This window comes from Madurella fahalii (assembly GCF_045866475.1).
Source record: "Madurella fahalii IFM 68171 DNA, scaffold_4, whole genome shotgun sequence".
Taxonomy (NCBI): domain Eukaryota; kingdom Fungi; phylum Ascomycota; class Sordariomycetes; order Sordariales; genus Madurella; species Madurella fahalii.
This window is the reverse complement of record NW_027263974.1, coordinates 2503311-2530044: the sequence shown is the minus strand read 5'-3', so window position 1 is coordinate 2530044 and position 26734 is coordinate 2503311. Positions and strand designations below refer to the sequence as shown.

The following is a 26734-nucleotide window of genomic DNA, read 5'->3' as shown; positions in this document are numbered from 1 at the left end:
ACTTTCTACCTGTGGCAATGATCCTACGATACTCAGCATCCCACTGCCAACCCAGAGGCGGGTCGACCCTCAACGTTAATACAGTCAGTCAGTAGGGGAGGCATGACGAAACACTCCCTTCCTCACACAACAGGGCATTACCTCGCTTGTTCTCCATGCGATCACCATGGTTAAAAACACCCACACCCGGCCGTGCGTTGAGCCCGATTCTAAAATGGTCTGATGAGCCCAGTCCAAAGCCCGTAAATAGATGTATCTCCACTTTGATGGTCGCTACTATAGTAGTCAGCATCGTCTTCTGGTTCAGTGGTTGGACTACCGCAATGATCCGATAACTGAAGCTAGTTAAGTGCCATTCTACTTAGTCCCACCTGCGTGGCCATCCATTCTGACCAGATCTAATGCAGCTTAGCGAAGCTCGAACATGACCAAGGTGCAACCTACATGGTGGCAAATCACGTCGACTCGTAGACCCGTTCAAACGAGGGCCGAGGAGCCACCCATTATCACAAGGTTAAGAGCGAGTTTCAGGAAACGAGATATTAGGATCAGGGCGGCACATTGCCTGCCAATAGGTGTAAGTAGTTAGGAGTAATGAGGTATCTATGTCCTATCTTCTTGCTGCGCCGGTCCATTTTATCGGCGATGCGCTCCTTTCTAACTCAAGCCATATCACGCAGCTGAAGAAAGAAGGAAAAAAAAAAAAAAAAGTAACCCAAAGTAGAAATAAGGATGCAAGAGCATCGCCGCCCAGAAACCGTCATCGTACATACAAAATACAGGTTACCGAATATATACAACACAGGATAAACCACCCCTCACCCTTTTGCTTGGCCTTGCCACCCGGCGAACACCTTAAGAGAAATCACAGCTTCATGCCTAGCATCTTGGCCACTCTCATGCTTTGCCTTATGCTAAGGTCAAGCATAATTTCTTCGCTACCGCCGGGGATGGCGTAGGCGCGAACGTCACGATACAGGCGCTCGACCTTGCCACCCTGGCCGCCACGCGAGTACGACAAGCCGCCAAATATCTGCGACGCCTCACGGGCGCAGAACTCGAAGGTGACGGTAGCCTGGGCCTTGAGACTGGCAATGGGCCCGCCCAGCCGGAGCATCGCTTCGGTCTCGCCCATCTTCTGGCACTGGTAAATGAGGTTCTCGAGCCAGTTGTAGCTAGCCTCGATTTGGCGCGCCATGTGGGCCAGCTTGAGGCGGATGACGGGATGGTCAATGAGCTTCTTGCCGAACGTCTTGCGCTTATTGGCGTACTTGACTGACTCCTCGTAGCAGACGCGCGAGAAGCGCAGGCACTGGATGATGATGCCGATGCGCTCGTGGTTGAAGTTAGTCATGATAACGCGGAAGCCCTGATTCTCCTTGCCGATCAGGTTCTCGACCGGTACCTTGACGTCTTCAAAGGTGATATAGGTCGTCCCGCTCGACCATACACCCTGGCAGTCCATGCGGCGAGTCGACACGCCACCGAAATCGCGCTCAATAAGCAGCAGTGACACGCCGTTCATGCCAGGTCCACCAGTGCGTACCGCCGTAGTGAAGTAGTCGCACCAGATGCCGTTGGTGATCCACTTCTTCTCACCATTCACAATGAAGTGCTTGCCATCCTCGCTCAGCTTGGCCTCGCAGGTAAGGTTGGCGACGTCACTCCCAGCATCGGGCTCGGTGATGGCCAAGCAGATGCGCTTATCGCCATTGAGGATGCCCGGCAAGATGCGGTCGACTAGCGACTTCTTGCCAAACTTGACCAGGGGCGGGCAACCGATGCCGAAGCCACCAATGACGTTCCAGACGAAGCCGCCCGAGCCAGTGCGGCTGAGCTCATCAGTGAGCAGCATCTCATGGAAGAGATCCCACTTGTCATGGGGGACGGACCTGATGGGGTTCTGGACATAGTCTTTCTGATAGTGGGTGCCCAGAAGACCAGCCAGGTAGCCGCGACGCCCCATCTCCTTGTAGACTTCGGGAGGGACTTGCTTCTTCTCATCCCACTCCGTGACATTGGGTTCGATCTCGGTCTCGATCCACTCACGGACCTCGGCGCGGAGGGCGGCGTGGGTCTCATTGAAGTAGGGGGAATGGTACTGCCAAACGACGATAATCAGAAATTAGGTTAAGGTACTACGCTTCTGATCCACAGAAATTCGGTACTTACGTTCTGGTACCAGCTGGGGTCGGCAAAGGGGATCTGCTGACCGAACGGCTCGAGCGCCTCAGCCTCATCAGCGGGGGCAGCCGCTACGGCAGCCCTGGGCTTTGGAGCCTCCTTCTTGGGGGCAGGTGCCGGTGCCGGCGGAGCGGTGGGCTTCGGTTTGGTGTCTAGCGAGCCGATCTGCAGTTGCTTCTGGTATTTCTTAAGAATGCCCTCGTTGTGGTACTTCCAGAACTGCTTCGACGCATCCTTGCCTGCGACTCTCTGGAGGATTTTCTTGCCGCCTATTAGAATGTATCGTTCTGTCAGACCTGCGATTTGCGATTCCGGAGCGAGGGGGAACGGATTGCTAGGGGTGTGCAGGTAGCTACGCACCAGGGTGGTCATCTTGAAACTTCGTGAGGTCATAAACGTCGCCGTCAATAATGATCCATAATGAATCGGCCTTGTTGTGCGACGTGACGTCGCTCTGGGTGAAGGTCTTAGACATGCTGGAATCTTTCCGATGCTGGTATGAAAAGAAAAGGGTGTGGAAGAGGCGAACGAGAAGCTTTGATGGAAGAAGGTTCAGTAGAAAGCCACGGAGGGGAGAACCAAGTCCATAAGAGCCGCTTCGACTAGGACATTTGGGTTGTGGGCAATCACATGCGAACGGCCCCGCTGACATTTGTCCCGTTCTGAAAGCGTCCAGTCTTGGGCACATGCGCCCCGGTTTTGCTCCATAGCCAAACCGTAAGTATTTATTGGCCGCACATGGCAATCAAGCCCGTTCCAAGGCCGCCAAAATATGGGGTAGGCATTCGAAGTAGTGTAACCCTGCATAATGCGCTTTGGGAACCCGGGAGTTGAACGTGCCGAAGTCTGGCCTACCTTAGCAGGCGCTGACGGCGAGGCCTCTCTCATTGCTGACCTGCGCCCTTATTCCAGATTGCGCTTCCGTAGTGGGATTCGGAACGCACAATGAAATCGTCGTCTTCTCCGAACGACAGCGTCATATGTCTCCGATGGGCGAACGTCAAGGTAGCAGGCGCATGTGACAGCGAACCCTTCACCCCTCGGCTGATGTCATGGCACGCTCGGGCCAATGATCGGGGCCGGGGTTACCAGGACCGAGCCGAGGCAAATTCCATGGGCCACAGTCAATTCGAATGGACGCACACGGCTCGTTGCTGCGGGCCAAGGGAAACCGGGTGCACTGGCATCACAGGTTCAATTGTGCAACAATCGTGACAACCTAGCAATACTCAATATTGTTCTCGGAAGCTACTAACAAGAATATGAGGGAGCAAGTCAATTGCCATATATCTTAGTCAATCCTGCAGAGCACTCGGTGATTGGGTCTGATTTGCCTGATTCTAAACCTCGTCCAGCCGCCCTTGATCATCCATCACACCAACGCCAAAACCAGCCAACTTGCCACTCCACAAAGCCAGGGAGAAAAAGAAAAAAAAAAGAAAAGAAAAAAAGAAAAAAAATAGCAAATGAGTAAGAGTTAGTTGTCAAACCATCATCGCGAAATATGCATGCGACCATTGCCTTCTCCGGAAGGTGCCGTACTACGCGGTACCACGGGGCTTTGCCTTCGCCTTCGCCTTCTCCTTCTTCTCCTCCTTGAGCTTTTTCTTTTTGGCCTCATGTTGCTCCTCGAGCTTGCGCTTGTGTGCCTTCTTCTCCTCTTCAGTTTTAGGAACGACCTTGAAGAAACCCTCGATCCTCGACTGCTGAGAGCTCTTTAGGTTCTTCTCGAGCCGAGCGCCTCCCGCTCGCACCCTGTCTTCTGAGAAACCCTTCTCATGGACTAGAAACTGCACGAGACCATCGATGTCGGGCTTTTCCCACTTGAAATCGCATAGCGGATCGTCTGCTTGGCGCACGTCAGGCGAGAAAAAGAGATCACGCGCGTCTTCGAACGGCCAGTCCTCGGGGATCTGGTATCTACCCTTCGGGTCGTTTTTCATGAACTCTACCACCTTCTCGAGTGTGCCGTGCTCGCGAATCAGTTTAAGCGCCGTAGAGGGTCCCACCTTGGGGATGGGATCGAGGTAGTCGCAGCCGAGCAAGATACAGAGGTCGACGAACTGGACGAGGAAGGAAACGTTAAAACACCAGGAGTATATTAAGCGGGAAGCATTGGCCACGCACCTGTTTCCTCTCCATATTCAAGCCCTCCAACACCTTCTCGACATGGATCTCTTGGATGGGCTCCTTCCGCTGCTCACTGAAGGTGAGGTGGCGCAAGAGGATCGGAGTGTTGAAGCAGAGGGTATCCATGTCCTCGCTTGCGGCAGCGTAGACCTTCCCGGCGCGCGCCAGCACGGCGCATTGCGCCTCGGCCTCGGTAGGCGCAACAATGTAGGGGATACCCATAAGCTTGAGCAGCCGCTGGCACTCGGTATTGTGTTCTTTTGTGACCCGGACAGTTCTCCGTGAGAACTTCTCCACGTCCTCGGCCGTTCCGGTCTCCTTGGCTTCCTCAAGTCCCTCATTCGCCTCTTGCTTCCTCTGGAACCGCCTCGCCAATTCGCCAGACTTGAGCTTTGGTGGTGCGCCGTCAAAGACGTAGAGCGGCTTGATTCCGTTGTCGACCATACGAAGGGTGCGATAGAACATACCCATAAGATGGGACGTTGTCTCACCGCTCTCGTTCATGAGCTGCTGACCGTCGGAGCGCACGGCGATGAGGAAGCTGTAAATGCTCATGGACCTATGGACGAGTTAGTCGGAGAAGCGAAAAAATGGGAGCCGATTGGCCCATACGCATCCTGTAGCCGGTTAGCCGGTTTACTGCGAACTAGGGAATCCTGTGACTGACAATCGCAACTTTGCGACCGAATTGATTCTTGATCTCGCCTTCCTTAATCGCATCTGGAGCCTCGTCCTTTATGATGGAAAAGAGATTTTTAATTCCCATCTTCGGTGCTCTCTGTCGAATATATGAAGTCTGTGCCAACTGCCCTCTTTCAGAGATTGGCGGTCAGGGATTGTTGGCAGATGTTTTGACCGTCTGTGGTATAGAGGATGCAGAGGGCTCAGTTCGTGATGTCACCGACGTGTTTGGGGAAATGGACGCGTCAGGGCGCTCGGTGATGCGACGCGCAGGCCTTTGTTCGGAACACCACAGAAAAGTGGGGCACTTAAAACCCCAGGCATTTACCTTATCTAGGGGAAGGAACCATGATGTGGATCCGGCAGCAATTCCGGCCCGACGCTTATTAAATGCAACCTTTTCCCGTCAGGTCTTGCAATCCGACCGTGAGATGCCCGTTAACAGTAAATAAGTCTGTATTCTTTTTTTTTCTGTTTTTTTTTTTTTTTTCCCTTTCTTCTCCTTTTCTTTTCTTTATGGGCTCTTTGGGTTATATATGCTGCTGGTAACGGCTCCCTGAGCAATGCTGTTAGGCTGGCCGGCAGCGAAACAAACCTGACACTAGTGCTCCGGTCTCAAGATACTAACACGTAACTGCCCGCATTTCGTTGTATCCAACGCTGTTTACGAGGTCAGATATTGCAACTCTACACAGGTACCGATACATCACGAAGTAGATACAATGTATGTAAAACAAATAATAAAACTATGTAACAAACCGCTGATGCGTACTGGCTCTCTCGTTGAGAGTAATCAGTCCAGTGTATCTAATTAATCCGCCATTCGAACATGCTTGCGAAAGTAAGAAACCGAGACTGGAGAAGGGATGCGTCCACATCGAAATATAGACCAAAATATAGAACGTCAGCAGGGGGCGTGTGTTCGAGTGCTCCAGTTCGGCTCCGTGCCTCCCAGCCTGGGATACTTCCTCCTCAAGTTCAAGCGTTTGAGATGCCGGACCTTGCGCGAAATCCGCTCTAGCGGTGGATACCACGCAGCCAGCGTTTCCCGGAATCATCATCCACGTCTCCCGTCTCCTGTCTCCCGTCTCCCCTCTCTGGAAACTTGGCGAGCCTTAGGGGCAAGTGTTCTTGTACTCAAAAGGTAAGCAATGCATGTTAGGTCGGTTGTTGGCGTCTCGCGCACTGAATAGAATGAGGACACAAAGATCGCCCAAGTTCTCCCTCTATGCTTTTAAGAGCGCGGATTATCGAGGATGATGATACACCGACCGCAAAGAAAGTGAAGATATTCGACCGATCAGAAGTTCTCCTTGCCCCAGACGAAGTTGAACCTGGAAAAACCACCCGGTTAGATCCAGCATAGCAAGATTGGTTTGAAGGAATTTCAGCTTACCCAGGCTCGCTGTACTTGTTGCAGAAAATGTGTAATGTGCTACCCAGGCCCTTAGGACCACAGAAAAACACACCAGCCTCGGAGGGAGTGTGGAGTTTCCTGATGCCCCTGAAAATCATGTCCCAGTTGGGGCGGCCAAAGTTTGTCGGCGACCGGAGGCCAGTAATTGTGTCCTTGTCGGCATTGGCGTCGTTGATCATGATGTTCGTCGCATCGTCAACTTTGATCTTGGCTGTCAAATAGGTATGGATCTCGATGCGGTTGTCCACGTCCTGTGCCTCGATGGCGAGAAGTAAAGAGCGGAACCACTCGAACGAGCCAAAATCTCGGCAGATCCAGAAGAAATACACCTTGCTCAATCGCGTCTTCTTCTGCGGGTAGTTCATCCGATACCAGATGGATTTCAAGATGGAGGCGAACGGCGTCACGCCGATACCAGCGCCACATAGAATGGAAATCTCGTACTTGAAGACATCTTCCGAAGCGGAACCGAAGGGTCCGTCAATGTAGACTCGGGGAAGTACCCGTCGGAGCGCAGGATCCACTTCATCGTTCTCCTGGTTGACCCCAACGACCTTGGACGAGTCTCCCTTTTTCTTGTCAAAGTCGCAACCCAGCGTCTCGGCGACCTGTCTCGTGAAGTCACCGACAATGCGCATGTGAATCGAGATGTAGTCCTCCTCTGGCGCACTGGTCAATGTGAAAGGGTGATATTGCCACAGCGACACTGCTGGGCAGCAGAAGAAGATGTACTGGCCCGCTCTTGTCTTGGTGTTCTCCTTCTTGATCTGGATCTCGCACACATTGCTGGGATGCTGAATGACCTTAGAGATGTATGTTTTGTGTCGGCCGCGGACCTCGCGAGCAATGCGTTCGGCGAGATATGCGAAGCCACCGTACATCCACCATTGCCAAAACACGCCGATCGCCTGAGTGCCGAACGAGGTGCAGAACGGCGCAAAGTCGGGCTGAATCATGCAGAAGGCGCCGTGAATGGACCAGAAGAAGAAGAAGACGATGAACATATGGTGCGTGTACCAAAATCGTTCGTAGTTCGCCCTGCGTGTTTTCTCCACCGATGTGATCACCATGCCCGTCAACGCAATTAACATGACATATCCCGTCCAGCCCGGCCCTGACACGAAGTTGGCCAGAAGGAATCCATAGAAGCCCAGGTTGTTCTTTGCTGCGACCTGTGCAAAGTTGTTCCAGTGAGCGATCGTGTGTACCCATGAGAAGAAGAAGATGGACCACGCAGTGGTGATGTGAAACGTGATGTTCTTGTCGAACTGAATGATGCCGTTGAGCGGGGTTTGCCTAGCGAGCGAGATAAGTGTCCGGCAGACGGGAAAGAGGACCAGAGCGACATCCACGTGGAGGACAAGCGCCGCCGCCCGGGCAATCATGAATGTCGGCCCAAAAGTATCTCGGGCAATTTGTAGATTATCCTTCAGGGCGTAGTTGACGAAGCTGAAAGCGAACACGATGGCGTGCAGGATCATGAATACGAAGACAAAACTGTACCATGGTTAGCCACGACTTGCACAACGCAATCCTAACGGCGAAGAACCGATACTTACATTCGCCGGTAGCCTTCGTTCACCATCCACCGATCAAACTTTTCCCGGGGAGTCAGTTCCCTCTGCTTCTCCTGGGTCATCTCGCCGGACAGCAACATGCGAGTAAGCGGCGTCCATCTTGACCTCTCCGACTGCTTCATCGATCCCGGGCTACTTCCGTAGCCGTAGCTGTCGTATCCTCCGTAGCTCGCCATGCCGGGCCGTGCTCTATTGTCGCAATCTTCGGGTGCTCTTGTCCTGTCCACGGGGCCCGCAAAGCCCCCCTAGAAAGCCTTGAAGCTTTATTCTCGGTTTCTCAATCTCTAACCCTCCGCTGGGGCGGTCGATCCCCCGGCCCTCTTCAACAGCCCAACAGAATTACGCGTCGTGTATTAACCGTGCGGGTGATAACTCGGAGTCAGAACCTGCTGAACCGGCAAAAAAGGCCCATCTAAACGACAGTCGAGAAGCGTAGCAGTCGAATAATAGTAATGAACGGATTTGGAGCCTGCATTTGCCGCGGGGCGAGGCGGTGATGGTCAGCAACCACACATCTCTCGAAAGATGTAAGATGCGCTGCACAGAGGAAGAAAAGAGAAGGAGGGGATGAGACGGCGGCCGCAGGAACAGGCGCGGGAGGCGGGCTTGGTTAAGAGAAGCGCCAAGCGGTCAAGCGACCAGAAACATGGGGTGATTTTTGGGAGATCATACCAGTCCACAATGCCTGTCTCCCGGCGGCTGTTGGTTCTCGGGGTTACGTATCAAAGGAGAACGAGCCAGGCCGCAGCGCAAGGGCAAACATGCAAAAGAGAACGATGGAAACGTGTCTAGGGGCCAGGAAACTACTGGCAAATGATTCGGGAAGCGGCACAGCAACCTGGCGCAGGAGGAGTGTCGTCGGGCAGGAGGCCGAGATATGGAACCCGCCAGGGGCGCTTGGGGGGTATGGGCAGATGGAAATGGGGGAACAGAAGCATACGCAAGCGGCAAAGCAGGCCAAATGCCAAGCAGGGGCAAGGATTTAGCGTGCACGGAAAACTCGACAGAATCGAACGGCTCCCCACGTCGTCGAAACGAACATGCCGAATTGCATTCCCGGTGCAACGCTGGGGCAGCGAGACCACGCCAGTTGGAGGATGCTGGGGCTCTGCGTCAATGAGCCATCTGCGCCACAGCAAAGGGACCCCAGATGTCAAACCCACCCCCGGACAGGCCCTTGTTACGACTCCGGGGGGGAGCTTAACGTTAGCGCAGAAGGACCCACTGTTAGGAGCTCCCGGGAATAGTATATCGTCTCCAAACAGTGGGCCGCTAGCCGCAAGCTAACGTTACGTATCTTGTCAATGGTGGTAAAAACAGTAACAAGGGATCCTAGATGCTGATTCCAGAACATGACTCCAAGGCGAAGGCCCCCAACGGGAGAAGCCTGTACGGTCGAGTAATTGTAGGTACAACGTCAGCAACCTGCCCGGTCGAGGGTGGTCGCCGTCTCATCATCTTTCATCCAAAAATCTCGCGATCCTGGGGTCGGTATCGGGCAATCTCCAGCTGTTGCATGCACCGGCGGAATTCGACCGAAATGGGTTCAATGGTTTGGGGTGCTGAGCTGGCTTAGTCGACGGCGGGAGTGAGTGATCAGACCGATCACCCGGCATGGCGGGTGGATAATGGCGCCACTTTCGAAGCGGATGAGTCCAGTTCTGCTTCAAGTTCGATGTTCTTGGTCTGCGGATAAAACAATGCTGGGCGAAGCGCCTAGGGTAGCGAGACGTGGGCGGCAAGTCAACGACAAAGCCCGCCTGTGGTTGCCAAGACGGGCTACACTAGTCCCACATAGTCGTACCCTTGCAAGTCTTGATTGGCTGGAAGTGGTCAGGGAGAGTGGCCAAGCGTTGCGACAGCTGTTTCGGCCAGGATCCTGACACACCAACGGCGATTCAGGTTCAGAGCCAACGAGTGGTGTAGCACTTCGCGCATTGCTCAATGCCAGATGCTTCGTTCTCGGGGTAATCGCACAGTCATTGGGCTGGTGGCTGATTGCTGATTTGCCTGACACTAGCCACGCATAGGGGTTTTGCTTGGCTGTCGTTAAACCCAGTCATTGACGACGACAAGACAATGACCCAACTCCCTCGTAAAGCCCGTGGAAGTAGGCGAGGCTTTGCGCGACGCTAAGCCGCCCATGTTCTTTCCAGGATATCGCAATTTTTGGGACGTTCTGGTCTTCGGTGGCAGACTGGCAGGCGTTCCCAAGCTGCCTTCAAGTGTCTGCACTACGGTATGTAAGCAATAGCTTGACCGCCTAGTGTACATCAATGCATGCGCGCGCATGCAGGCAGGCTGTCCCGTTCATCCCAAAAGCCGTCCATCCGGCGCAAGCGCTTATCCCTGGGAAGATCTCGGAACCCCCGACCGTCCCGACAGGCCTAGGCCTCCTATAATCAGCGACGACATCCGTTTCCAACTCAATCTTACCTACTTTGTACAGCACGACACCGTCTTTCATATGGGGCATCGTGGCCGTCTAAAGCGACCGTTGACCTTCCCCATCCAAATACGAAGTATGGTCTAGAATATGGCCGCCCTACGTGCCACACTTCCGTGGGAAAACTGGCTCTGGTTGCCTACCTATCCGTGGCTGTGATCAGTCACATACAAGGGCAGGTTGAGGCATGACAGGAACGCCATACCATCAGGCCTCTTGGACGCGGACAGCCTAAAGTTAGCTCGTTGCCCAGTTTTTGTGCCTCGTCTGAGAGGTCCTAGTTTTTCATACACCCGGTCTTCTGATGCTAGGCGCCTTCCAGGAATGACGGCATCTGTCCTGCATGGCCCGGGGTTAAGTGTTGTCCGGACCGATAATGACCGGACAAACCAAGAAGTGCCGGGCTGAGCTCCTCGCCGGGGTGGGTCCGCCGGTTTAATCATCCGATTACTTTGCCGGCTGACTAGCAAACTTCTACGACTTTGCATGTTGAATCCCTGTCACGTCCCATTCAGCATCGTGGAAAGTGTGATGCAAAGCAGACTTCCGGGGCTCGATATATTTGTACAGTAACACTTCCAATGAACCTTGCGTTGACTTTGGGTACGGTGACTAGGCTTGCTTTGCTCGGGGATGTCTAGTTGCAATTTGGGAATACGTAACACGCTGTGTTCCAAGTGATGGGGGTAGTCAAAGCTGAATGCAATTACCGAAACTCTCCCAATTCCCTAGTTAGGTGATGCAGTGTGATTAGAGTGCTGGTGCCCGTGGCGCCTCACCACCCCCTCCAAAACCCGCCGATCGACCAACTCAGATATATCGGCTTTCCGGAATCGCATCCGGACCCCCATCTCGCAAAACCCAGAGACTCACCACCCGCCTTGCAAGTCGGATGGCAGACCTCCCCAGAGACTCGAACCGATGTCGGCCCCAGACGCCGCGGAGACGCCCAGGAACCAGAACGGTCGCTCGCCGCCGCCGCCGAATCTACACGCATCCGGTCGCAGGGCTAGACAGCATACTTTCGAGTCCACTCGCGAGCCGTCTGCTCGTATTTCGCGCGATCCGTCTTGTATACATGAGCGATCTCCGGGACAAGAGGGTCGTCGGGGTTCGGGTCAGTCAGCATCGAGCAGATGGAGAGTAGAACTGCAAGAGGTTAGAACCCGCGGGTTTGGTTAGGCGGTATCGTTGCGAAGTCGACCTACCTTTCGATATAGTCAACGCCGGGCTCCATTGGTCCCGCAGGATATCTAAGCAAATGCTACCATTGGCATTGATGTTGGGATGGTAAATCCTGGTTGTAAAGTGGACTTTTGGCGGTTTGAATGGATAGTCGGTAGGGAACTGGATTTGCAGGAAGAAGACGCCCCCGGCGTACGGTGAGTCGCTCTACTCGGTCAAGATTAGCGTTTTCATGTCCAGAAATTCGAGCACGTGTGAAGCTGAATTCGTGATCGATATTAGCAAACGGGGAAAACTCACAGGACCCATGATCGTAGCTTGCCATTGGAACTAACCAAAGGTGCCCGTCAGCAAACGATACAAACAGGGTGTGCGCCATGTCGGCAGAGACGGCGCGTTCGTAAGTGGAGCAAATATATACCAGATCCTCGCCAGACGGCCCAGCAGAGCAGGAAGAGGGCGGGTCCCTGCGGATCAGCAAAGTTAGCATCAACGGTGTGCCCAGAAACAAAAAAAAAAAAAAAAAAAAAAAAAAAAAAACGAGAGAGAAAAAGCAAAGACGAAATCGAGACAAAGTTATTGCAAGCCACCGCGACAGCGGTCGGTCTCCGGGCTCGGTCCGGAACCCCGCTCAGCTCTGCCCCACCATGAGGCGGACAGTCGAATGGCGGTGATCGGAAGAGCTGGCAAGCAAATGTAGGTAGCATACCGGCCAAGGTCAGTGAGTTCCTTGTTAATACGCTTCAGCGCCATGTTTGTATGTGTGTGGAATGTAGTCGGCTGGGATATGCCGCGTCGAGAGGCTTGTGTGCTGCTGAATTTAAGTCTGTCAGCTTTGTCGATGGAAGTGTAGAGAATCCGACTGAATCGCCCGCCACGGGAATGCGGCATGTGGCAATAGCGCTTGTTGCGATAAGGCCTCAAAGGCGACTCCGGGGAAATGGAGGCTTACTAGAAAACAGCAGTGTCGGATCGCGAGGTTTGGTGCAAGAGAGCGTTAAGGGTGAGAGTGACAAAATCCGAAGTGGTTGAAGGTTAGGTTGCAAGAGGAAAGTGAGGGGGGAAGTGGGCTGGCCGACAAAGGCGGTTTAGGTATCCACTCTGCCAAAGGCTGAACCAGGCGGCCGCTGGGGCGCCAACGAATTCTCAGGCAAGTGCAGCCGCTGGCTCAGTTTGGCGCCCAACCACCAATCAGTTCCATCTGATGGAGAGCCACTTTTCCCAGACAACGCCACGGGGGTTACCTAATCAATTTGTTTATCAAAGCTTAATACATTTTGCGCGGAGAACTGTTAAAGCGGGATCCACATCCTGTTGAAGCCCAAGCCACCGCCATCAGGAAGATGCCCAGTCACTCCGTCAGATCATCAGAAGAAGAATGGATCGATTTACATGTTTCTGTTAACTCTTGAAAATTACTCAGATAATTGGCCCAGGCAGCGGAAGACGGTTGTCGTCCTCCGGTCAAGAAAAAGTGAAAGCGGTGGAGGAAGCTGCAAACAACTCTTTCGCCAGTGTTTTGACGCAATCCCCGCATGCCATGATGGCTCGGGCCTCGAGGACAACCTCGACCGAATCGAACGTAGTTACACGAAGGCTTGTATCCCAGTAATGGCCCGTCCCAGAATAAGACCTGTTCGACGTCAGACCACGCATCTGACATGGGAAGGAGATTGGAACTCACTGTGGATGTCGCTTTGGCCCTCATAGGTCTGAGTAACATAGAGATTTGCCACATGGCGCCCGATCCCATACTCGTCGCTTACGGCATTCCCTCCAAAGATTTCTTGCAGGACGCGCGCATTGTGAAGCGCTTTATCGCAGTTCTGTCGCTTGATCATGCTGATCATTTCGGGCGTAACCTTCCCTTGGTCTTTCAGCCGGCCAACTTGGATTGCCGCAAGAACACCGTAGGCGGCGTCGGTGGCGGCGTCGGCCAACTTCTTTTGGACAAGCTGGTATCTTGCTAAGGGGTTCCCCCTAAACTGCTTCCGTTCGAGGGCATATGTACGTGCCCTGGCGATGCAATCTTCGAGGGCGCCCATGGTTCCAAGGGCGATGCCATACCTGGCGCTGTTTAGGCAGGTAAATGGACCTTTGAGACCCTCGATCTCGGGAAACATGTTCTCCTGTGGAACGGGGCAGTTCTCGAGATGAATCATGCCCGTGATCGAGGCGCGAAGCCCGGTCTTGTTCTTGATTGCAGGCGTCTCTAAGGTGCCAGCGGGACACTGCTTCCTGTCAATCAGGAAGCCACGGATCTTGCCCGTCTCCTGCAGCTTCGCCCATACCACCAGGACATCCGCAATGGGTGAGTTCGTAATCCACGTCTTGGACCCATTGAGTAAGTAATAGCCCTGCCTTTGAGGATGCGGGCGTGCCGTGGTCTCCATTGAGCCTGGATCGCTGCCGTGGTTGGGCTCGGTAAGGCCAAACGCGCCGATGATCCTGCCCTGCGCCATCGCAGGAAGACATCTCTCCTTCTGCTCTGTGGATCCAAAGTCGTGAATGGCGCCCATCACCAGGGATGACTGAACGGACATGCTGCTTCGATAGCCGCTGTCAACGCGCTCAATCGCGCGGGTAATTAGAGCTCCAGCGACATTGGAAACACCGGCACAACCATATCCATCGATGGTGGCGCCCAGGAGGCCCAGCTCGCCCATCTCCCTCAGGATTTGCGGGTCGTAGTGCTCATCCCTGTATGCCTCTGCCGTTCCGTTAGCCCAAGCAGACTGGTCTGGAGATGAAGTTCAAAAGCCTACGAAGCACGCGTGGCAATAACTGTTCTTGGCAATAACGCTCCGCCGTTTCGGAGATGGCTAGTTCCTCAGCGGTCAGGAGGTTCTTGGACCCCAGCGGGTCGGCCCAGTCGAACTGCGCGACCGGAGCTGCCGCCGCCGCAAAGCTCCTGGCGCCAGGCGCTGGTTGAGCACGACGGAGGTGCTGGAGCGACCGGCGGAGGAGCTGCCTGCAGAGAAGTCTCGACATGGTTGCTGCTGTCCTGGGGGGTTTGGGTGCAGTTGTAATTGGAGCGGGAATTCCCTTCCTCCCCCTTAAGATCGTCAATATCCATCAGTGGATTATTCTGGGCCCGTCCTGGGCGGGAGCCCCGGTGGTAGCCGTCTCCAGGGCGTGTTTGACCGAGGCATAGCCTTTCGAGGGTTAGGGTTGAGAATGGAGGGCTGCTACTGCCTCCCTGTCGGGAAGGTAAACAAGTCGCGAAGGGCCGCCAACGACGGCTGGAGATGGTGTCTCAACGTAGGCTTACAGGGGCTGGGAACGGCACAATACATGGGTTAACATGTAATGGCATCTTTCGGCTTTCTCTCCATCAATGTCCAAGCCGGCCGTCACCTCAATCAGGTCATCTAGGCCAAAGGCACAGGGGTGAGTAGTTAGAGCTGAGAGATGGCGGCAAGATGAAGCTGTCGTTCTGTGTTGAAATCACTCTTGAGCCAATGGACTGGGGTTGATGAATGTGCCGCTTTAGGTTGGATGTAGGGGAGTATACTCACCATGATCATGGGGCAAAGATACGTCACGCTCCAAGATCCCGTAAATTGTGGCCACATGGTAATATTTAGCCATCCTTGGGAATGGTTTCTTTCTCTATACCCCATCTAGAAGCGGGCCGGATTATCATGCTACCTTCCTGCTCCGTTACTCATATTGACCATCTCATACTCGCCAGCCTCATCCCTACCTCTTCCCCTCCCTCTCCCGCGTGAGAAACCTTGCTCTTCATCTCCATCTATGCCAGGCTCGCCGCCATTGGACCCAGCGTTCTCGGGCCCGCTCCCTACTGCCGCTGACGCCGAACCCCCCCCTCCAAAAGATATCGGTTTTAGTTCCCTATAACGGCATCCCCAGGTCGCCAGCGCAACCGAGAGAGCGCTCGCTGCCGCCATCGAAAGCCACCATGCCGTGTGGTGCGGTAGCTCACCCGTATACAGCGTCACAACGACTAGGTGGATGGCGTGGAGCGATAGCGCAAAGTCAAGCACGAGCTTGGAGCGGCCAATGAGGACTACTATGGCGAGGGACCTGAAACCAGAGGTCAATATGAGGTTAGAAGAACCGGGGAAATCAAGAAGAGAAGAATTATGGGCAGATGGTCCTTACATCAACAGCCCCCCATCTAGCACCCATATGAACCCCATCAGCCACCCCTGCGTCGTGTCGCCGCGCACGGCGGCCCAGCCGAAAATGAGGTCGACGCTGAATTTCGACCCCGCAACCAGCACGGTGAAGAGCATCAGCACCAGCGCTGCGACATAATATAACCCCTGTAGTGCGGCGATCTGGCTGAGGATCTTGAGAGGGGGGAGCTCGGCGAGGGCGCCCGACCGAGGGGGCCGTCGCCGCCGCGCCATTAGACTTATAGTCAACTAGTGAGCAAAAAAGAAAGGGAAGAAGGGAAATGACAGTGGAAAAAAAAAGAAAGAAAGCAAAGAGAACGGCGAGATTTGTGATCAGGTTCAGTCAAGCTAGGCTCTGTTGTCGCGGCCTCGGGCTATGTCGTTCGCTTAGGTTAGGTTGGCAGACAGTCGCTATTGGGAGATCATGGGCTCGGAGACTCAAGACTTTATTGTGCGAAGGGATGCGGCTGCTAGTGCAGGAGTCGTTTCGCGTGCTGCAGATGTAGCCCAGAAAGCTGAAAGGCCAGGAGATGATGTGATGCGTCAGTGTAATCGTATGTTTTCGAAATAGTTGTGTCGCTGTCCTAATCTGCCAGACACTTTCGCAAATGTCAGCCATGGACATTGCGATTGCCTGGTTTCATTACGTAATCCTACTAGGCCCAACAAACACCTGCAGCCACAAACCACTAAGGTACGTCACCTTCCTGCATCCAAACGAAGCGGAACATCCCGCCCCGCCATTTGCTCCAAGCTTCAGATCGGCAGCTTCAAAACGTCAATGATTGCAGCTTCGACGACGACCAGCCGCCACACCCATTGAAACAATAGCCCAAGGCAGACGACAACGTTCGGGTCCCACTTACATTCCCGTCCCACCCTTGACGCGAAGCCTCGCTCAAAGAAGATGGGCCTCTTCTCAATCTTCTCTTCCCCATCCGACAAGCGGGCCGACGAGATTCGGACAGGCGCCGTCGCGCCTTCACGCGCAGAGCGGCAACGTTGCTGGGCTGCACGGGACGCTTACTTTGCCTGCCTCGATGCAAACAACATTATCGACGCGCTCAAGGACGACAAGAAGGCGATCAGGGCGTGCGGGGCCGAGAGCAGCCAGTTTGATCGGGACTGCGCGACGCAGTGGGTGAGTTGGATTCTCCTTCTTGTCTCACCCAATCAATTCCGTGGCGGCGACTGCATTGTGCTGTTTGTGTTGTGCTATGTTGTGCTGACGAAATGGCGGCTTCAGGTCACATACTTCAAGAAGTGGCGGGTGCAAGATATCCAAAAGAAGGCGAGACTCAAGGAGCTCGAGGCTCAGGGGGCGAACAAGATGGATGTGCAGACCGATTTTGCTACGAGGAGTTGATTGCGAGTTGGAGCCGGATACTTGCGGTTGCGATGTGTAAACATGATAATGTCATGAGAATAAAGTGTACTATTTCTGAGTGATGTGATCTGGGTCTAGGCGTTTGCTGGTTAAGGTAGAATGAGGACAAGTCTTTTACTTTTGTCACGACAAGTAAGTCCGAGAAAAATTGGCCGTTTATTCATCCAATGATGTCTATAAGGCATCTTCAATCACTACATGCACTATGGCAGTGACATTTGGGTGCAGAGCTCAGCATACCCCCTTCCGTTGCCATATCCAACCCGAGTTTCCTTCCCTGCCCTATCCGGCCTCACAATCCCCCTACGTGTCCGTTACAACAGAACCCCGAAGAAAAATGAAACTATATACATCTTTTCCTTGCACGTTGCCGCAGCGGAAAACTTCACTTTTTTCTTCTGCTTTCGCCGGCCCGTCCACAACTTGCAACAGGGATCTAATTTCTAATGTGCAATAGTGCCATAGTAACAAACCCAAGCCGGCTATGAGTGATTATGATATGAAGAAGACAAATGAATCCAAACAAAACAAAATACAGAAACAACCATGATCGAGATGAATGAGAGACGACAAAGAGGAAGACAAAAGAGCTTAGTGTCATGCTGCTGACGCGGTGGTGGTATCATGTCTTTCAAGTGCACAACTGAGAAGGGGAAAGAGCCATCGGGTTCGTACAATTCCCGCCATTATCCTCCTCTACTCCTGTGGGCTCTCGGGTCGGCCCCTGCAACAAATTGCTTGGTGGTTGCCATCGCGCTGCGGCCGCGTAAAGTCCGGCTCGATGCCATCACTTTCAGAAACCTGTCTCGAACCAGCTCCCACTCCCTCTGACCGGACAGTTTCCCCCATTCCCCATCTCCTAACGGTCTCCAATCCTCTGGGGGATCAAGAATCGGCACGGAGTCGCCGCACTAGGACAGACCCTGAGCAGCTGGTGAACTGATCTTTGGCAGGGGCGGCAGGGCCTTATCCAGACTGTCGCGGCTAACCTGCGGTCGAATATTCAAAGATCTTTGGGACCCTGTGAGGCTCCGAAGGCCGCCGTTGCAACTGTTGTTGCCGCTGACTCCATAACCACTATCCGCACTCTCCGGCTTCATCTGGTGATTGTATCCATGACCGGCCTTCGGTGGAGTTGGTAGCCCGCGCGCCTTGCTGCTGTTGCTGTTGCTGTTATTGTTGCTGTTGCTGCTATGACCCCCGAGCAGTGGATTGCCAAATCCCGGTTCCATCTCATAACCGTCCTTAGCAGGCGTCAAAGGCCGGCCATCGCTTTCCGTTCCAATACTACTAATGCGGCTGTTGCGGCTGCGATCTCCGGTTGATGTGCCTTCAGCAGCCTCTTCCACCACTGGCAGGATAGTTGTTTCCCGGCGCTCGGCTCCGGCCGCGTTCAACCCGTGGCCGGACTTAACGGGGCCTTGGGCGCTTGTCACGGAAGAGGCGGGAATCGTCCTGAGGGTTCGGTCTGGTGCATCATCCTCCGACTCATACCCGGCCGGCCTCTGTCCTGACGGCAACGATGAAGGCGGTAATGGAGGCTGATAGTTAGGCGCTGGCGGGATCGAGGCGTTGTTTCCCCAGCTTCCAGTTCGTTTCCGCTCCTCGGAAGCCGCCTCGGCTGCTGCCGCAGCGTCTCTCTCTTGGGCCGCCCGGATTGCCTCCTCCTGTGACATGGTAACCTCTGAGATGAAGTTGATGAACCTTTCACCGTATTCATGTGGCGGAAGGGCGGAGATCTGATTGCGGTCACTCGAGAGGCCTTTCCAGAAGTGCTCTATTTTCTTGATGATACCGTACTGTGATGGACGTTAGCAAGGGTCGTAGATCCATCAGCTGCAGTTCACACTCACGTGGGTTAGGCAGTCAATCACTCCGAGGTAGTAGATCTCATCGCCCGGCGCGTTGTCCTCATGGGTCGCCCGGAAGCCACCGTCGTCCTGGTTGAAGACGAACCCACGCCGGTTCTGTCCTTCCTCGAGCTCATCCGGCATCCTGCTACTGGTCTCGCCCATTGGGACGGGTCTCTCTGTCTGGATCATCTGCCGGAGTTCCCTGGCCTTGCGCTGGTTCTCTAACTTCGATGGCGTCCGCATGAGTACCGAGTGTGGGTCAAAGTCGTCTTGCGCGTGGTCACCGCCCGGATTGAAGACGCGCAGAGTTTTGTCACGAAGGTTCTCCTCATTGCCCCTCCGGAGGTCATGGATTCCTATCAAAAGTGAGTAATCCATGATGCCCAATCTCTGCAACAGTCGCACATCCTTGTGTAGTTGTGCGAGGAAGAGCTGCTTTTTTTGGATGCCCAGTTCGAGGTGTCTCTTTCGTCGCAGCCAGTTCAGATCCTTCAAAGTCGCCCTCGGGTTCTTTTCCATATCTTCTTCCCTATAGTCCCGACCGATAGTGGAGCCCTTCAAGTCGAACGTCTGATGGATATCCCGGTGCGGAGGGAAAAGGTTATTCATGACAACAAAGTGGATTTTCTTGCCGTACGGCATCTTGACTCGGTGAAGGCCGTAGAATTGTGATAATAGGGTGTTGGGGTTGTCCTTGACGTGCTGGTAATAATCTTTCAGGATCTTGCGAAGGAACTTATGCTCTGCATGGTGGATTGTCTTGATGATGTACTTGTAATCCCGTGAAAAGTAGAAGAAGCTCCCACTCTTCCCGGGTGACCCGAGCTCCGACAAGATATATTTCCCAGTCAAAGACATGAGATAATCTGCGGGGTCCAGGCGGAAGAGAGCACGGAGGTGGCGGAACACCCAGGGAGCATAATCCTTAAATTTGAAGTCGTATTTCGCTGACGGGACCAGCTCATTTCCAGCGCTGTTTATCGGGATTAGCTCCTTGCCCGCCTATAACGGAGAAGCCGTAGAATATCAGGCCCAACTCACATGTCAAAGGTTGATTTCTGTTTCACATCGAAATCGGCGTCAGTTAGAGCGCGGTCGAGCTTCGCGTTGGTCCTCGATACGGAGACACGGATGCCGGTCAGCATATTGTAAGCTGTCACCCAGTTTGCGTGCGTCTCGTCAACCTTCGTTCCGACCAGCACCCTGTCGTCATCCTCGATCTCCCTCCTCCTCCTCTTACTAGCCCGCTTTTGTCTATACGCCTCGGCCCACCGCATGGCGTCTTCGTCGGGGACGATTTCATCGCGTGGCACTTCCGAATGGAGCGATCGCGTATTCCTCCTAGCCAAACTCAGTGATGCCCTACGGCCTCCCGAAGCCGTGATGGTGGGTGAGAACCTGCCGCTCGAGTAGGCGGCATCGATCCCATCTCGTGAACCACGGGGAGAGGTAATCTTGGGAACCTCCAACGTGTGACGATGCTTGATGCCGGGAGTCGGCGTTGACTGCGACGGTCCAGACGAGCTCGGAATGGGCTCATAAACGGGGGGCGACGAGAATCGATGGGGTCCCTTCTGGTTCCTTTGATTCGATTCTGCGCTGCGGCTTTCGACAGCCAATGCCGGACCATTGGCAAGAGGGGACGTCGGAGAGACAGCGCCATTCTCGACGGTGCGAATGTCTCCTTTACTCACGGGTTGTAAGTATACCTCAACCCCGGAGTTCTGCAAAAGTGTGTCTTCCGCTCCATTGGTACGGACGACACCATGATTAGGGCTATGAGTCGGTGAATCACCCGCTTTTGCTCTGGTCATTGGTCCCGGCAACGTCCGGTCTACCACTACCGCCGAATTGCCGAACGGGAGTCGCTTTCGGAGGACGGAATCGACAGTGTCTACATCGTTTGCCGGACCTCCGCCAACGCTTCCATTCGGCAGCGAATTCATGCTTGGTGCGTGCGGGAATTCTTTAGCTACGCGCTGTTCAGTTTCGGTAGATGACTCGGATGTGCTGGATGACTTCGTTGAGTTGGTCGAACTCTCGTCGAAACTCTCATTTGGGGTGTGCGAGTGTGGCTGATCAACGTGTCCATTGACTTTCCCTTGAGGAAAGCCGTACTCAGCAGCCCGGTCGAGGTGCACGACGCCCGAGGATTGCGAGTCGATTGCCGAGCTTTCGTCCGGCACGAAGGAGGGCATCTCGGGGGCGAAAATGCATCCAAGACTCAGGCGGCCGGACACGCGTGTGGGCGTCGATCGGAATCAGGCGCGTTCGCCCGCAGCACGCATGCTCCTAAGCGGTAATAACAAATTCCCCAATGCTGGGGCTGTGCCAGCAGCGATACGGTCGTTAGGCTCGGCTCAGGGGTCAACGAAAGTGCAGGTGGCCTCGATTGTGATGTGTTGTCGCTGGAGACCTCGCTTGACTGTTCAGCTCTGTCGGGGCGGCGGAATGTCTAGGGGCCGAGAGGCGAGCGCAGCAGGGGCTTGGCGATTAACCAGCGTAATTACCTCCTCCAATCGGTGTCAGTACTTGACGATGAGCGCGGACGAACAATGACGACGCAAAACTGCCAGCATCGCTGTGCGAGCCGCTTGGTCAAAGAAAACAGCCCAACGGCGGATGGCTTGAGAGGGTGCTGGACGGTACGAGACGTCAAGAGCCGGATTGTTGCCAACTGAGGAGAAATTGCCGTGGAGCGTTTTTGGGGGAAAGTTGTGCTGACAAGGTAAAAAGCCCAGACCACCCGCAGTCTGCAACTTGGAACCTGTTGCGAGGTGACACGGAACTCGGGGCCTCGCTAGTAACGAAAGGGAGCTCAGTCCTCGGCGCCGCGGTTCAGCCCAAAGTAAAAGTCCAGCGACCGTGGTCATCTACCCAGTTTATGTTCTATAGTCACCGAACACCAAACTATCTTGGGTCATGGCACTGGCCTTGCAGCATCCCATCGCTAATTGTCCCCGTCATCGCCGATTGTCTCGTATTGCGGAGTAATTACCTTCCTCCTTGTGTCGCACGGCACAACCGACGGGATCGTGGCAGGGGTGGTACCGCTCGTCGGGTAGTCTCAGATGTCCAGACCTGCCAGGCGTGAGGTACCCCTTGTACCTTTCGGCCCATTTTTGTAGCCCCACATTGACAAGCCAATCAAACCGCATGGGCCAAACTCACATTCAAAAGGCGAAAGTCAGGTGCCCATAATCTACAACGCTCGAGCCACAACAACATGCACTAGTTCTCCAAGCCAGCCACCAAGCCGGAGGGATGAGGCTGTGCATCAGAGACCTAGGCAGGCAGGGCTGCCCAGACTGAGCAGTTGCAACCCTAACCTAGCTCCATACGCAGCGTGATGGTCACAGGCTAAGCCATGGCATTAGCATCTGGTGTACCAACGCCTTTGCAGAGACCAAACAACCGTGACGCGTACCATCAAGAGCACAGGACGAAACCCTGACTCCATCACGTCCCAGCTGTGTATTCGTGGTCTTCCAGATCACACAATGATGCGTCTTCCAGCTCTTGAAGCGGTGATTCCGACCATACTTCTCTTGAAGTAATATGCGAGAAAAGTAATCGCATTGCCCAAGTTAAAACGTACATGACCGCAATTAACCGTCCATAATCGACATCACCTGTTTTCCCCAAAGCTCGATCGGAGCATGGTGGTGAGAGGCGGGGTTGAGCGCTCGAGCTACGAATGCAATGGAGCGGATGGAGGTGGCGAGAACGGACGAGGTTGGGAAAGGAGGGCGGAGGCCATTGCCCGTGGCGGGCTGGGGAAGGTCGTGGTTGGTAGGGAGAAGCTTTGAGTTTGCGGGTGGTCAAGCTACGATGCCGAAGCTTGGTGTACCGAGGGGTACAGTGAGTCGGATGGACTCAATGGGACCGAAAGGAGAGAACCGAGTGATGGATGTTGGCAAGAACCAATCTAGGCAAGATGGGAGACATGTGCGATTTGCGGATAGGCTTTGAGCGAAGAGATACCCACTATGGTTCAGAGGACGGTTTGTTCATGACATGTTCTTCTTCAGCCTCTGGTATGCAGAAATTGCAACGTTTTCCTAATTTTTTTCTCTCGGTGACGCGGACACGCATCGCCCAAGCTCTTTTGGGTTATGCTTTACTTATTTACATGGCAAATAAAAACTGTCTCGGTTGGTCCCAGCACAGGGTTGGGCAGAACAAAGCAAAGACCAAACTGCCTAGGTTAAGATATAGAAGCCCAACTTGAGATTTGTTCAGATAACCCTCCGTTTCGGGCCTTCATCGCCGCGGTCCAGGACGCAAGAAACCAACCAATCCACCCAGTCTGCCCAGTCAACATGGCTATCCGCGCCGCCATGATTTCCTGCCCTCCTTGACTTGGCAAGGTTGCCCGTCAGCTCCATTTCCCCCCTCCCCGTGACACTTAGTTCGTGCCGTACTGAACAATCGTGCTATTCACGGCAGCAGACCGAGGAAAAGTCGAAAAAAGTACGGGATCATAGTCCGGAGCTGCAGCAAAATCGCACTCAAGGATTTGTCTGCATAGAAGGACGGCGTCAATCTTAGCTTGCTCTTCCGAGATGCGACCACCCTGGTTCTGTTCCCAGGTAATGGCTTCGGTTTTCGCACCGGTGTCGCCCTCGCTTGGCTTGACAGCAAGTCTGTAGCGCTCCTTGTTTGTCCAGCTTCGACGAATGGAAATATTACCACCCTGATCCAGGTGCAACATGGCTTCATCCTCCAAGGCTTCATCCGTCGTTGCTTCATCCATCAGAAGTTCACCCGCCAACTCTTCATCCGTCGCCTCCGTAACCGTGGTCGCTTCATCCGCCGTTGTTCCATTCGTTAGCGCTTCGTCCGCCAGCTCCTTGTTCGCCATGGCTTTAAAAACCCATCTGTCATCCATATCCCGAGGTCTGACACCACGTTTGAGCTTCGCAAAGTCTGCGTCGCTGATACTCAGACCCCAGGATGCTGTCGCAGGGTTCTCCATGGTATGCCGTGATCTTCAATTGCTTCGCGAAATGCATTAACTACAAGCGCTTGAATACCTTGCTATGTTCTGAGGTTGGTACGAACCCCTAAAGCTGGGCCAAATCTGGCTGGACTTGGACCCGCAAAAAGGAGTCTGCTCGAACTGTTCGAAGCTGAGCAAGGTAGTCTCATCAGGTGCAGACCTACTGGTGTGAGGTATCGCTTGTACCTTGTGACCCACATTTTAGCCCCACTCCGACAAGCCAAACAAATTGCGTAGACGAAACTCGCGCAAAGCTGGTCAAAGGAGACACATTAAAGTGATCCCTTGTGCTCCGATGTCCGAAGGAGGCTCGGAAATGCGGGCTGCTACTCCAAGTTCCAGGACGTGAGGCCGGCCAGGTCAGCTGCTCTGTGGCCTGTCGTCCGTAAAATCAATCGCCGCGCCCCGTGGACGCCAGATGCACCAACGGTAGTTCAGACGACAAAGCTGCCCTACTCTGTATACAAATGCAGTGTTGCGAGAGCCAACTCGGGTGCTGTTCCTTACTGTGGGGTGCACAGGAACATCGGGAGCCACAGGAGTGGCCGACCTTCAATTCGACGTCAATATTACATTCAGATGCTATCTGTTGTAACTCGTCGCTCGTCATTCGTTAATCTCAATTTTTATTAAAACATTGCGGGGTATCCGAAGGACCTCTAAGCTAAACCGGGTGAGGGCACATATGCACTTATACTACTCGACGTTCTTAATCACTCCGTCCTTCTCTCAACTATCGCCTCCCCAATCGGATTTCCGCCAACGAAACCAGAATTTCCCCCGCCCAGTTGGAAGACCTGTTGGCCCCTCAACCAAGTCTCCTGGACACGGCCTCTGAACGTGTGTCCCTCCCACGGGGAGCACCGATTCTTCCACCGCATGTCACACGCCCGCAACGTCCACACGTCCTCGTCGTCAAAGACACAAATGTCGGCATCCATGCCGACTTTGATGCCGCCCTTGCGGTGCGCCAGTCCGATCTGCTTCGCCGTCGCCTGGCAGCACATGCGGACAATGTCGACGATCGAGGGCGCCTTCTCGCCGGCTGCCGCGCGCTCAGCCGCTCTCGTGTACAAAATGGGCAGGCCGAGGCCGACCGACGATATGCCGCCCCATGCAGCGAAAAAATCGCCCTGGTGTTTAACGGGCACTTTGGCAGCATCCATGATCTCTTCTGGCAGGGTGACGTCGATACCCGAGTCGAAGTGGCGCATGCGTGGACGGACGTTACCTGAGTCGACAGTCTGAAGATGTGCGGGCAGCAGCTTGAGCTCCGGAGTACAGGGAGAGTGGTCTGAGACGATGGTTTTGATGCAGCCGTCGGCGTCACCGATCTCGTCCCACAACCGGTCCTGGTTCGTCTGAGACCGGATCGGTGGGCAGCACTTGTGCCTGGTATCGCCATCTTCAATGCCGTCGGACGCGAGACCGAGGTAGTGAAAGCACGTCTCGGCTGTGATGTTGATGCCCCTTTGGCGCGCCTTTCTGATAATCGGTATGCATTCTGTTGCCGACAGGTGGACGATATGCAGGTGCAGCTGTGGGGCGAGATCTGCCATTGACAGAATCTCTTCTACGGCGCATGTCTCAAATGTGGGCGGTCGTGACGCCAAGAAGGTGTTGTAACTGCTGAACTCTCCGCGAGACTCGTCTGGAGGAAGCGACTGCTGTACCGAGTCACCCATCGGGCAGGCAATGGGAGGCAGCATTTCAGCGTGGAACATTAAGGTGGTCGGGGTATCCTTGAGCGTAGTCATTGCAAGTGCGATGTCTTTTGACGAGATGGCGGGAAATTCCTCAACCTAGGCTGGATTAGCGATCCGTTTCGCTACAACCTGCTATTCAAATGCGTCATCTATGGGCACTCACTCCCGAGTCGATGAGGAACCCCTTGAAGCCGCGGACCCCGGCTTCCACGAGGGGCAGCAGTTGATCTGCGTTCCCAGGTATAACGCCACCATAAAAGCCGACATCGACCCAACATTGTCCCTGACTTGCAGCGAGCTTTTCCTTGAAGCCGGCGAGGGTGGTTGTTGGGGGAATGGCGTTTAGCGGCATATCAACGACGGTGGTGACGCCGCCCGAAGCAGCCGCCCTTGTGCCCGTACTGAAACCCTCCCATTCGGTTCGGCCAGGCTCGTTAAGATGAACATGAGCATCAACCAGACCCGGTAGCAAAAACTTCGGGCTGTAGTCGTGATATGCGGTGTGAGGAGGGAACAAGCTCCTAGGAAGCACCTCTGGGACGACGGCGACAATCTTGCCAGTTGCCGGCGACAGGGCGACGGTCGCGGCCGACAGCACCAGCGAGCCATCCGGAAGTGTGAGGACAGCCCTTGTCGACGCCAAGACCACGAGAGGGCCTTGGAAGGGGGCGGCCGCCACTGTCATCTTGGAAAGGCGGGCGCTCGACTACTGTGACGGGGAAAGGAACAGGAACAGGAACAGGAACAGGACCGGCAATGAGGGAGGCGTGGGAAGGTCACTTGCTGCTCGATGGGATAGCACGGCTTATCGCGTATCCGCGGCGGGAGGCGGGTAATAACTGATAAAGAGACTGAGTCCAGAGGAGACAAAGCAGGTCCTTGGGGTTGCACGCTGCAGGGTTTCCCTGGGCGGGATGGTTCACAGACATGTCTGAAGATAGGGAAGATGGGCCAAGAGGGATGGTGGCAGCGGAGTGGGAAGGAACGAACATAAAGACTCGATGTGAGCCCAGGAAGCGGTTCT

General features: G+C 54.4%; 10 protein-coding genes across 10 annotated transcripts; 1 reads left to right on the top strand and 9 right to left on the bottom strand.

Annotated features, from left to right (window-relative positions):
• Positions 1-865: 865 nt before the first annotated feature.
• Positions 866-2659, bottom strand: MFIFM68171_07717 (Cytochrome b5 heme-binding domain-containing protein; the record flags this gene model as incomplete). The annotated part of the gene is made up of 3 exons (XM_071063137.1): positions 866-2101; positions 2173-2453; positions 2545-2659. The coding sequence occupies 3 exons, from the start codon at positions 2657-2659 to the stop codon at positions 866-868; spliced, it is 1632 nt and encodes a 543-aa protein (XP_070919238.1).
• A 1066-nt stretch (positions 2660-3725) lies between these two features.
• Positions 3726-5080, bottom strand: FEN1 (Elongation of fatty acids protein 2; the record flags this gene model as incomplete). Its single annotated transcript, XM_071063136.1, has 4 exons — positions 3726-4247; positions 4312-4873; positions 4927-4931; positions 4982-5080. The coding sequence occupies 4 exons, from the start codon at positions 5078-5080 to the stop codon at positions 3726-3728; spliced, it is 1188 nt and encodes a 395-aa protein (XP_070919237.1).
• A 1215-nt stretch (positions 5081-6295) lies between these two features.
• MFIFM68171_07715 (putative metalloreductase AIM14) lies at positions 6296-8165 on the bottom strand (the record flags this gene model as incomplete). The annotated part of the gene is made up of 3 exons (XM_071063135.1): positions 6296-6329; positions 6392-7909; positions 7972-8165. 3 exons carry the CDS (start codon positions 8163-8165, stop codon positions 6296-6298), a joined length of 1746 nt encoding a protein of 581 aa, XP_070919236.1.
• Positions 8166-11444: 3279 nt separating this feature from the next.
• UBC4 (Ubiquitin-conjugating enzyme E2 4) lies at positions 11445-12373 on the bottom strand (the record flags this gene model as incomplete). The annotated part of the gene is made up of 5 exons (XM_071063134.1): positions 11445-11584; positions 11644-11827; positions 11921-11950; positions 12042-12087; positions 12330-12373. 5 exons carry the CDS (start codon positions 12371-12373, stop codon positions 11445-11447), a joined length of 444 nt encoding a protein of 147 aa, XP_070919235.1.
• Positions 12374-13206: 833 nt separating this feature from the next.
• MFIFM68171_07713 (Glutaryl-CoA dehydrogenase, mitochondrial) lies at positions 13207-14611 on the bottom strand (the record flags this gene model as incomplete). Its single annotated transcript, XM_071063133.1, has 3 exons — positions 13207-13253; positions 13305-14330; positions 14386-14611. 3 exons carry the CDS (start codon positions 14609-14611, stop codon positions 13207-13209), a joined length of 1299 nt encoding a protein of 432 aa, XP_070919234.1.
• Positions 14612-15267: 656 nt separating this feature from the next.
• Positions 15268-15996, bottom strand: MFIFM68171_07712 (Integral membrane protein S linking to the trans Golgi network-domain-containing protein; the record flags this gene model as incomplete). The annotated part of the gene is made up of 2 exons (XM_071063132.1): positions 15268-15667; positions 15746-15996. 2 exons carry the CDS (start codon positions 15994-15996, stop codon positions 15268-15270), a joined length of 651 nt encoding a protein of 216 aa, XP_070919233.1.
• A 673-nt stretch (positions 15997-16669) lies between these two features.
• Positions 16670-17128, top strand: MFIFM68171_07711 (Cytochrome c oxidase, subunit VIb; the record flags this gene model as incomplete). Its single annotated transcript, XM_071063131.1, has 2 exons — positions 16670-16903; positions 17009-17128. The coding sequence occupies 2 exons, from the start codon at positions 16670-16672 to the stop codon at positions 17126-17128; spliced, it is 354 nt and encodes a 117-aa protein (XP_070919232.1).
• Positions 17129-18060: 932 nt separating this feature from the next.
• On the bottom strand, positions 18061-21200 carry MSS4 (Phosphatidylinositol-4-phosphate 5-kinase; the record flags this gene model as incomplete). The annotated part of the gene is made up of 3 exons (XM_071063130.1): positions 18061-18948; positions 19003-19975; positions 20044-21200. 3 exons carry the CDS (start codon positions 21198-21200, stop codon positions 18061-18063), a joined length of 3018 nt encoding a protein of 1005 aa, XP_070919231.1.
• A 2210-nt stretch (positions 21201-23410) lies between these two features.
• MFIFM68171_07709 (uncharacterized protein) lies at positions 23411-23980 on the bottom strand (the record flags this gene model as incomplete). The annotated part of the gene is made up of 1 exon (XM_071063129.1): positions 23411-23980. The coding sequence occupies one exon, from the start codon at positions 23978-23980 to the stop codon at positions 23411-23413; it is 570 nt and encodes a 189-aa protein (XP_070919230.1).
• A 737-nt stretch (positions 23981-24717) lies between these two features.
• DAL1 (Allantoinase) lies at positions 24718-26395 on the bottom strand (the record flags this gene model as incomplete). Its single annotated transcript, XM_071063128.1, has 2 exons — positions 24718-25806; positions 25874-26395. The coding sequence occupies 2 exons, from the start codon at positions 26393-26395 to the stop codon at positions 24718-24720; spliced, it is 1611 nt and encodes a 536-aa protein (XP_070919229.1).
• Between the last annotated feature and the right edge of the window lie 339 nt (positions 26396-26734).